The sequence below is a fragment of the Anneissia japonica genome, unplaced genomic scaffold (assembly GCF_011630105.1).
Source record: "Anneissia japonica isolate Jap-2015-1 unplaced genomic scaffold, ASM1163010v1 scaffold288058_len748972_cov163, whole genome shotgun sequence".
Lineage (NCBI taxonomy): Eukaryota > Metazoa > Echinodermata > Crinoidea > Comatulida > Comatulidae > Anneissia > Anneissia japonica.
Genome location: NW_022701645.1, coordinates 652556 through 664212, shown reverse-complemented (window position 1 = coordinate 664212; position 11657 = coordinate 652556). Strand labels below are relative to the sequence as shown.

Genomic DNA, 11657 nt, shown 5'->3' with positions numbered 1-11657 from the left:
CACGATTTAGGTATTTAAGAAGGGAAAAATGTCCGATAAAAACAAATTTGTGCAGGGCCTAGAGTGGGATCAGAATGCTTAGAAGCTGCTAACTGTAGGCCTAGGCCCCCTCAGACTTAGCCTGTCTCTTATACACATCTAGATGTGTATAAGAGACAGATAGTACGGTATGCAGTGATCATTATTACAGGAAAATTGGAAGCCAGAACAAGTACCGTAATCCTGTCTCTTATACACATCTAGATGTGTATAAGAGACAGATGTAGTTACCATCAACGATGAACGATAAAACTAAATTATTAACGAGCACAAATATTTTATAACGGAAAAGCACACAATGTTTACATTAAAAACAAGTCGATAAGTTTTTAAAAAGCTATATCCATGTTTACATATACAGTAGTTACAGTAATTAGCAAGATCGTATCTGTTTTCTACTCAGTGCTATGGAAAAATATCTAGCGGTGCTATCCACTGCGTGGTGCTCTATTTGTTACTAGCCAGCTGCTCAGGCTTGTCTGCTGGAAGTCCCCCAGTAAGTTGCGAGACGTTGGCGGCGCTTTTTCAAAATAAACCTGATAAAATGGTCTATACCTTTTTTTTTATTAGCTACCTATGAAATAACAACTTACAGCCCACCTGATTACGGTACTTGTTCTGGCTTCCAATTTTCCTGTAATAATGATCACTGCATACCGTACTATTGGAAGTGTGACGGCGTGGATGACTGCGGTGATTATTCAGACGAATATGATTGTTGTGAGTTTTAAAAATCTTTTTTTTTTTTTAATTTTAGATCCAGAAATTAGATCAGATTAATTATGCATCCACTGCAAAGCTACAGAGCATGAAGTGGTCAAATGTATAAAGTTTTTTGCACCATAAGTTCGCTTAGAGCCCTCGGTATTAATTCAAAAATTCAGTTTGGCCCTCCAACTCATTTTGGCCTGACTTTCGGTTCAAATCCCACTGTTATTGGCAACACAGTTTACTTTTTTGTTTTGCCTTTATACACATCTCTATACATGTATATGCTTGTTTTTTCTAATGTCTTTCAGCTACTTCGTTCCCATGGACAACCGGTGATTATTGGTGCACTGGCAATGAATTCAGATGCAGTGATGGACGTTGTATCTCTTGGTATTGGAAATGTGACGGTGACAATGACTGCGGTGACATGTCGGATGAAAGAAATTGTTATGGTGAGTAAAAAGGTTCAGTTTGTTAGTCAATCAATCAAATCAGCAGTTGTGATTTGGGCTTTTAGCTATGAATTCCTGGTTTTAACACCCTTGCTATGCACTTTGCATATTTTATGTATGATTATCTCTCTCCACCTACAGTAGGAGTATTCGAATTGAATTTAATTATGCACAATGCAGCCCAATGCTCCTTCTTAATGAGTAGAAGGAATGAAAAGTAAAACATAATTAAACATTCTGCTGATTTTCAGTCAGTTAAAAGTATACTGTGTGTGGTTATTTCTAAACCTCATTTTAACAATACAACAGTCATTTTCAGACGATCTTCAGCCTAAAGTAAAATCACAACAGATGTACAAATATATGCGAGTGTAATGCCCTGTCTAGATCATCAAATTATATTTGACAAAAAACATATGACATGCCTAAATATAGTCATGATAGCATTGATAGCATTGGCCATAGGCACATAATGACTTACGTATTAACATGCAACAGTTTTGTGAAAATTTGACAATAGAAAGCTTTAAATTGCACGATGACAGTATGATGTAGAACGTAATGACGTCACTAAAAGTCATCTGCGTATGCGAGAACGTTACGGTCACCTCGTCAAGTAGATTCTGGAACGCAATTATTCCAAATCTATGTATGCAGATAAAGTAGGACGCCAGGTCACGCATGAGTGATTCCGTTCTAGCGTTGCATCATCGTACTATTAAAAAGCTCCCTCATGTGAATAGAGTTGTACTTCAGATGGGGATTCACATGATGCTTTTTGCAGGGCATAATGTTCTTCTTCAAAACTTGTTCACAACTTAGGAATAACTATATTATGCAAATTTCCCAGAAGTGATAATCACCACCTTCATTGTCTCTCAAGTCTCAGTGGTTATTTTGCACAAGTTCCTGCAATTGTAAACAATTATGAAAACATTGTGTCTGTTTGTCCAAGGGCTTACTACACAAGTAAACTGTTACTTCAGATCTTACTTTAACTTGTCTAAACATACCTGAAGTACTTTAAATGACAGATTGCAGAACTTCACAGACTAACACATTTTCAATCAAATCCAAATCAGCGATTTTCATCATAAATATAATTTGTTAGCCATCTTTAAATGTAACTGTGTAAGAATAAAATAATGTACGTATTGCATTTTAATTGTGTTTTTCATTTTGAATTTAGACACCACTGTAGAACCAACTACTGCGGCTTACAACTGTGGTTGGTTGCAGACTTGGTGTGGACCTGCAGCATCTGTACGCTGTGTTTGGAATTGGTGGATCTGTGATGGAAAGGATGATTGCGGAAATAACTTTGATGAACAAGATTGCAGATGTAAGTTATGTTGAAAACCATTGGTGTAGCATTGAGGCTCTGACTCTCAAACATAGGACTCGCAGTACATGTCAACCTGTATTTTAGCCATTTCTGTATAGTGCTCTCTATTAAGTGTTAATTCCAATATTTGATGTAATTTAGAAAATATGTTATTGTTATTTCTGTTTAACTCTGCCCTGCCAAACTTGTGCTAAGTTGCATATAATATAGATAAATCCATTTGTCTCTGTAATCAATGATAATTTTTACAAGTGTCATGTTTCTTTTTTAAATTTTGTATTATGTTTTATATTATATTTGTTATTAGGATACTTAAGATATTTCATTTATTGCAAGAGAACCATTTTCAATGCGCCATTGCTCAAAGTGTGAGGGGACATTTAGTCTCTTTTTAAGTATTCTTGTGATTGTGCATTTATGTATTTGAGTTTGTATTACTGTATATACTTGTGTATAAGGCGACCAGCGTATAAGACGGCCCCCGAGTTTGAGAAGATTTTCTGCTTTTTATGGTCTTGATATTGCATCTAGCTGGCTGAAAACGGAGCCAAATGCAATGTTAATCCTCCAAAATAATACAAATTTATGAGATTTTAAATTTTTTTTCCCCGTACTTAAATTTGCATTCATTCATACTAACATTTAGTAGCTTCATTGCAGCGTAGTACATGCATGTGTTACAGATGATCCAAACAAACATGATTTAATAAATCTGAAATTTGTATGTCGTGCGTTAAGATGACCCCCCATTTTAGGCCTCTTCTTATACACGAGCATATGCGGTATCATTCATATTTATATTGAGTTAAATTCTGAAATGCAGAAAATATTTCAAAAGGAATTTCTAAATTGAATCCAATCACCTACGTATGTTTTAACTTAACAGAGTCAGATTAGTCAGTTCAATTCCAAAGTTTAGAAATAATAATTTGGAATTTCAATTTGATCAATTTAGCTAGTTTGTATCTCTAAACTACTATGTTTATAATTAACATAGTTCAGTATTACTTACATTGTTTTTTTTTCCTAAAATTATATGAACAGTTGATACAACAACCTATTCTCCTCCCTGGTGGTATACAACGGCTCAAAGAAGATGTACTAATTATGAATTCACGTGCACTAATGGAGAGTGTATTCGGTATGATTGGAAATGCGACGGATACAATGATTGCATAGACGCCAGTGATGAGTATGACTGTCGTAAGTAGTAAGCCACTTTCAGACAGACGAGGCTGGCAATATTACGGTAACCCTTTCATAACAAATATTGCAATAATATAGCCGTAATATATTAATAGCTTCCTGTACGAATGGATTCAAATGCTGACATGCCATTGGTCGTGTTGATTGTACAGGGAAGTGCAAGTAGGCCTGTCACAATTATGCTAAGCCTACTGTACACCCTACAAAAACTCTAGATGTGTATAAGAGACAGACCCCGCACCAAATACTACATTATGTAAAATGACATGGGCCTATTGTGGAGCTCATTATGCATAATCTAACATAATCTAATTATCCTGAGCGTTGTCAAGTTTCTTTTCATATATCTGCAAAAATTCCTAACAATTCTTTTCTAGCTAATCTAAAAATTGACCCAGAAATAATAGTATTTTAGAATGAGATTTGGTAACTCTGGGAATACACCATCAAACAGATGTCATGATACATTAGGACTAAATAATTTGAAGTGGTAATGGTTCAAAAAAGTATTTAGCAGTAAGTAAGCTGGTCGAATGTCTATTTCTTTTCGTCTTCGTAGGATTTCACCACTGCGCAGGTGGGCGTGGTTTAACAAAAAAACAACCAGTCGAATACGGCCATTAACTGCTACATCATATAAAGCTATCTAAAGCCTTGTCCAGACTATCAAATTTTATTTGACAAAAACATGTGACATGCCTAAATATGGTCATGATGACATCACATCATGACCATATATAGGCACATCATGACTATATATGGGCATACTACAGTTTTTGTCAAAGAAAACTTGATTGTCTAGACAGAGCTTAAACAAATTTTGTCAACATAGACAGTAATCTTATACACTTTTTTTTTTACTTAATTTTTTTTTTCATATATATATAAAATTTCACAGAGCAGTTATGATAATTTTTTTAATTTAAAATCCTTTGAAACCCTTAGCTACACCAGCATCTAGTTATACAACTGCACCTACACCTTGCCCATACTTCCAATGTTATGATGGGGAGATGTGCCTGCAATGGACCCAGAAATGTGACCACATCCACAACTGTGCAGACGGCTCTGATGAGTTGAATTGCGGTAAGTACTACTTTAAGTAAATATTATAACTTTATTTTGGTACTAAATTTTATAGTTTCTCCGATATAGGCCTGATCTTAGATATTAAGCACTAAGTTTTTAATAAATGTTATGCAAAAATGCATCACATTGGCATTGACCCATTTCTAACTTTGTATTGTTTTTATTTTTGACCCTCTGAGTTCAAAGGGTAGGCTTATTATACCCAAAGAACTTATGTATATTCTTAAATTTTTGTGTATTTTTTATTGGTTTAATGTGGTAAAATTGTAACTTCACTTCAATCAACTTTGTATTCCTGTCCCTATTACATGATTTTAGCACATGAACCAAAAGTCATTTCTTGTTACATTTAATGCCTTCTACAGCAGTACAATGTTTTTAATTTTATTGGTTCATAGAAATCTTATCCCTTAATAGTATAATAAGATTTAAAAATTAACTTAAAATAACTTATTATTATACTGTATATTCATTGTTGTTGAGTTGTAGTTTTTATTGTGTTTTTTTTTGCTGTTTTTTTTTTTTATTATTATAATATTGTTATTAATTACTATCTCCTTTTCCTCCCTCAAAAGATTTTAACTATACTGTGGGAAACTTCAGGGTAATACCAATGTCTAAAGGTAGTGTTCGATTGATTTGGCTACAGCCCAATCCTGCACCTGATTCATATAGCTACCAATTGCAAAAGAGGTAGGTGTTAGATATTTGTTGATTATTGATTAAATAAATGAATTGAATTAATATTACATTTGTTAAACTTTTTGAAGTGCACTGTTGTGTCGATGCGCAATGAGGATCTTTCTAGATGGATACGGCGCAAAACAAATGTTCATTATTATTATTATACGGTGTTTTGTCAATATTAGGAATATTTATATCGCATAATACGTTAAGCATCTAGGTAATCAAGTGTTTATGTCAGTTGTTATTGTTGATTAAAATAAATACATTGTGTTTTTATAAAGTATGTCATGTGTCCACAAAACCCGGGCAAAGATGCAAATTTACATTTGGATAAATTATTTTATAGAAACTAGCTCAAAAGGTTGGACAATTTAAACCTTGACCTAGGTCAGGTCATATATGTAACTCGATGATTGACCATTACAATTTAAAACAATAGTAGCAACAACCATGCATCAAACTCTCTATAATTGACCTTTCTGAAATGTCAATCAAACTTAACTGACCAATCAGAGCAGGGCCGGGATTGTGTGTGTGTGTGTGTGTGTGTGTGTGTGTGTGTGTGTGTGGGACCTTAGCAACAATATCCAAGGGGCGGGGCTTAGCAGAAAGGTCCATATATGGAGAGGCAAAATCAAACAACATGTAATCGCTGTGGGGTGTGTGTGTGTGTGTGTGAAAGTGATAATTAAGGCTTACTATCACAGGCCTAAATGAAGTATGCCCAAAATATAGCTGCTAGTATTTTTTTCTTCTGTAAATCATGCATCATCGATGCTTCGTCCTGATGACAATTTCCCAATGAAAGAGAAGCACAGGTAGCAAAATATTGGGGAGCTTTTGAGGACGTAGAACGTAATTACATTACTAAGAAGTCATCTACGTGTGCGAGAACATTGTATCTTGTCCCCTTGAAGGACGCATTATGGCCTGAATCTATGTTGTGCAGAGAACGTAAGACACAGTCATGGATAAGTGAATCCGTTCTAGAATTACGTCGTCACAGAAAATCGAAAGCTCCATGTTGTCTCAGCTAGAGTGAAGCCAAATTTTTTATCACACAAGAAACATATGTATGTCACATGCTAGGTCAAAGCAAATGTTTTGATTTTTTTTTTAATTTGGAGATAAAAGAGGTATTTCATCACTGACACCATGAGGATACTCAAAGTTAAAAAATAATATTTTCTCAATTTTTTTTCTCTGGCATTTTGTACATCAAACTCTAACTGTTCACATAATTTTGAAGAGTGCAACTGCACTATTCAGTCAGTTAGACCAATGTAATTAGCCATAGTGCACAAACCAAGAAAAATGGACACATACTTTCAGTTGGTTATCAGAAAACACACATACGGCATTGCAATTGTTGTGATTGGCTAGATAAGGCCTGGTTGTGGAAGGGCTAAATCTAAAGATTAGATTCCCTAACTTTCCTAGGCATAGCTGTTCCCTACTTGCAGTATAACTTAGAATAGGCCTATAATACACATGCATCTAGTGTGGAATTATTTTAGTAAAACATAATGATTTAGGCAGAATTAACTTTATAGTTTGTAGGCCTATATAATCACACTTGACTACAATGGTAAAACATAGGCTAAGATGCAGTTTGTGTTTATAAATGGAGATTTTCTTTTTCATGAAGAGACACAAACTTCGCTGTACGTGTAAACAACCTATGCTGGGTTTATTTTTATTGTTTTCACGAACAGACACTAACTTTTCACACTGATTTATTTATTTATTTATTCTGCCTTTAACGTGGTAACTTTTTCTGACTACCTTTTGCAGTGTTGAGCTAAAAATCTTACTACAGTAATAGCGTTTTCGATATTTAAAATATTTACTTTCTATTTGTAAATATGTTATTCACTTTCAATTGAAATTTACAACAAACTATCTTTTTCCACCAGCGGATGCATGAGTAATAAGCTATCTGACAATTTAAGAATTTTTATAAACTTTATGGGATATCTAGGTGCCTAATTGGAAGAGCTTTTTTATTTCTTTTTAAATAACCATTGCTTCAATTAAATATTAAATATATTTATATCACTCTTAATTTGAAGGGAATCCTCAATGCCTACATGGCCTAACGCTGGAACGATCAATGTAGATTATTCTACAACATTTTACGACTGGAATAATCTGAAACCTTACACAGAGTATGTGTTCAGTGTCGCAGTTGTCGGTTTACAGATTTACTCGCCAGCTATTTCCGATCCTGTTCGCACTTTAGAAGATGGTGAGTTTCAAAATATGATTATCTTAATTATGAGTGTCTTGCCCATGTCATGATGTTTCTGATGCTGCTTAAAACATGACCTTTGTTTTTAATAGCGCAGCTACCCACAACCTAATGCAAATAATCTTTATTTGACTTGGGTTTGAATATCATTCCTCTCTCGGTTTAATTTGCTTGGACCCAAGATTCTTAGTAAAATGAGAGTTGTAAAATTTTAAAAGTAACATTTAAATTCGACATTTCATTAAGAAGTTACAGGCGCTTAAATATACAACTGTTTAAAGAACAATAATTGAGAAGTCAGCCTTCAAAGTTTATGATTTTGGGCATTTCTCATGCAGAAATCAACACCAAATCATTACAAATGTCTGTTTTAACATTGAAAATGAGGAGAAAAACAGCATAGCATTACATATATAAGGGTTAGTTTAGTGTAATAAAATAGATTTCAAAAATTTTGACATTCCAGCATGTTTTGGCCATTATCTCTGAAACAGGATTTGCGATAAGTGACTGGTTTGGCTTGTTTTTGCCACACATACTGACTAGGCCCTTTCCATATGAACAAAGATTAAAAATGCTGAATCTACCCACTTCAGAATTTAGAAGGCGAAGATCTGAACAAATTCAGGTGTACAAAATACTTAAAGGAATCGATAGAATCCCAAGTAATACTTTTTTTGAGCTTGTCAAAAGATCTAAAACTAGAGGTCATAAACTAAAAATTATATTACCTCGTTCAAAACTGAGGCTGCGTCAGAATTTTTTTACAAATGCTGTGTGCAATATCTGGATAATTTATCAAGCCATGTGATTGAGGCAGACACGTTAAATCAATTTAAGTCCCGTTTGGAAAAGTGTTGGCGTCATCCGTCATTTTCCCCGTATGTACGAATTGAAGGAGGATACACCCAGAGAGACACACAAGCTTAGGCTTCAGAAGTCTCGGTATCACGGTAGATCACGGTAGGTAAAGCACATCTAAGCAGCTGTCTGGAACCATTAGGAAAACACATTAGGAATGCAGCTCACGCCATTTGGGCTGCAGATTTTTTTTACAATATTTTTCCACTCTGCTTTCCAAGTACGTTTTTCCAAGTTTATATTATTTTTGTTAATTATTCTTTGTGCATGTTTTTTTGTTTTATTGCAGTGCCTGGTGTGCCACGGAATTTTAATGTATCAAACTACACACCAGATGATTTTGGGCGAGCATCAGTGAAGCTCATGTGGTCTGCACCTGAGAATCCTAATGGAGTTCTGTTGAATTATCAGGTAATTTTTTTGATATATATAGTAAAGCCTTTTATTTTCACATGCCCTTGATTTTCGTGATAAAATGGCGATTGCAAAAATGAAGGGTGCACAAAAATTGCAAATTTCTGATTGATAGTTTTGTCATCAGAATTCTAGGTAACTAGCCTAAAAATCTGGAGGGCAGGGGATTGCCTCAAAAAATAGGGAGAAACCCACCAAAATCAGGTGCTCTAGCTATAATATAGCTAAAAAACATAATGGTAGGTTTGTGCATCTTGTAAAAAAACAACTGAAAATTGTGAAAATAAAAGGCCGCAAAATATTTCAAATGGTAGTCATGAAAATAAAGGGCTTTAGAGTACATTTTTAATTCTTGTGGGAGCACCCTAAAAAATGACATTATGAAATCAGAATTCAAGACAATAACTTTGAAATTTCAGATTCTTTCACTTATTATTTGGAAATTAACCATTGTTTGTAACCTGTTCTTTTAATTCTAAGGTGGGCAAATTCCAACCATTTTGACTTAATTGATAAATTTTGTCACTACTAAAGGTGGTTTGACTTCGCTGTGGTCCCAATCCATCTTTTTTTTTTTTTTTTTTTTGTAAAACTCCCTACATAGTCTTACACTCATTATGTTGTACTTATTCAGATCCAGTACAATACAGATGGTTGGTATGATAACACTTTTAAAACTGTTCCTGGTTCTGCAGTGGACGCTGTAGTGGATGGACTAGAATACTGGACAGAATATAATTTTAAGGTAAGATTGTATGTAGAAAATTTCAAAAGTAAAGGTAAAGTATGTAGAATAAACCATAGCGTCATTACGCTGAATTTCCTTGTGGGTGTCGTAACTACCTGCCGCTGTAGAAAAGTGCTTAGGGCCACAACGACGGGAGCTGAAACAAATGCATTGGGTACCGCCCTACTCTTCGATGATGCAGTGGTTTTTTTAATGAAGATATGACGTGTTATGTAATGTATTTTTACTATTATGATGTAAACAACATGATGATCGTATTATGTGTATATGTAAGTGTATTATGTGTATTATACATAATGTAAGGTATGAAGTGCATATATGTACATGTGATGTATAATTAGTATACATGTGATGTACAAGTAATATACACTACATGTAATATACACTACATGTAGGTGATGGATGTAAAATTAATAATTAACATGTGATAACACTCAATGTACATATGATTTACATGATGTAAATTTGATATACTTGTGAAACACAAATAGTATACACTACACGTAATACACAGTACATATGTGTAGAAGATGTGCGTAATGAAAATGGTATACATAATGATAATTATGATCATGATTTGTATTAATATTGTACATGCAGTAAATTAAAGGAAGACATTATTGTAGAAAGTATTTAACTAAGCATAATTTAGACTAATACACCGAGATCGAACCAGCGTGCGTTCCGATGCACTAACAACTGATTTCATCCATCTATTCTGTATTCCTCAACTTACTATGGAGTTTATTACACACGTTGGTTCTAAAAGAGACACGTTAATTGTAGATAATGTGTAAATAATGTATGAATGTATAAATGATGATCATATTATGTAGATATAATATAATGTACATATTGTGTAGGTGATGGATGTACTGTACATTTAATAATGTTGTACATATGGTGTATTATTATGTTATTGAATTATTTTAATAGATTCGCGCACAGACTAATGCTGGATTTGGTGCATTTGTTTCTGCTTCCATAAAAACATCAAATGACACGCATCACAGTGAGTATAAGCAGACTATTTTGTGTATGACTGTTGTAATGAAAATTTGCTCCATAGCTGTAACAAATGCACAAGTTTTACAACCAATGTGTGCTTCTCAGTAGATCTTCTAAGCGTGATAACTTGATTTCAAAACTTTGACCTTCAAAACTTCTAAGTGTTAAGCTTGTTTTCCTTAAAATCGCTACACTGTCTCTACATTGTTTTCTGTGTAATCGTTGTACTGCGTACAGTACCTGACGCAATCAGGAAGGTGCCCCAATTCAACCGATCAGTCAGCATCACCGAAAGCCGTCGGCAATAGCGTTTAGCGATTGTATAGAAGCCAAGATTTCGGCTAGGTTTACAGCAGGCCTTGATTGGTTAACACATTGTAACACTGTGTCAGCACACAGTGTTACAGTGTAACACATTGTAACACTGTGTGCTGACACTAAGCTTTTAGGTTTGTTTCTTTAAAATATGCATTAATACAGTATCTAATTTAAACAAGTCAGTTTTTCTTATGCTTTGTATCAATTCCTAATGTGAAAACTGCAGCTTGGTGCCATAGGTCAGTTAATAGAGCATACACCAATGCTGACAGACAGAATCAGTCCCCAAAGCTATTGTAATGTCTAGTGGGTATAACCAAAGAGTATAAATAGAACAAGAGAGCCAACAACGCTCATTGGGAGCGTAAAAAAACGATACGCTCTACGCAGCTAGTGTAGGACGCCAACTAACGCTTGTATATGTTTTATTACCCAGTACTGCACCGCGCACTGTAGGTTTGTTTGTTTATCTTGTTCTCCACAAGATACTGTGCTTTTGTTTTCTGCTTACTGAGTTTATAGCGGGCG

General features: G+C 34.5%; 1 protein-coding gene across 1 annotated transcript in view; it reads left to right on the top strand.

The window, feature by feature from the left end:
* Positions 1 to 11657, top strand: part of LOC117103702 (sortilin-related receptor-like) — a 57879-nt gene that overhangs the window by 31329 nt on the left and 14893 nt on the right. Inside the window, exons 30-39 of the mRNA XM_033244308.1 lie at positions 610 to 759; positions 1059 to 1202; positions 2392 to 2544; positions 3592 to 3750; positions 4699 to 4839; positions 5418 to 5535; positions 7602 to 7777; positions 8931 to 9052; positions 9690 to 9800; positions 10740 to 10815. Of these exons, the coding sequence (XP_033100199.1) occupies positions 610 to 759; positions 1059 to 1202; positions 2392 to 2544; positions 3592 to 3750; positions 4699 to 4839; positions 5418 to 5535; positions 7602 to 7777; positions 8931 to 9052; positions 9690 to 9800; positions 10740 to 10815 (1350 nt within the window). The remainder of the gene's footprint in view (positions 1 to 609; positions 760 to 1058; positions 1203 to 2391; positions 2545 to 3591; positions 3751 to 4698; positions 4840 to 5417; positions 5536 to 7601; positions 7778 to 8930; positions 9053 to 9689; positions 9801 to 10739; positions 10816 to 11657) is intronic.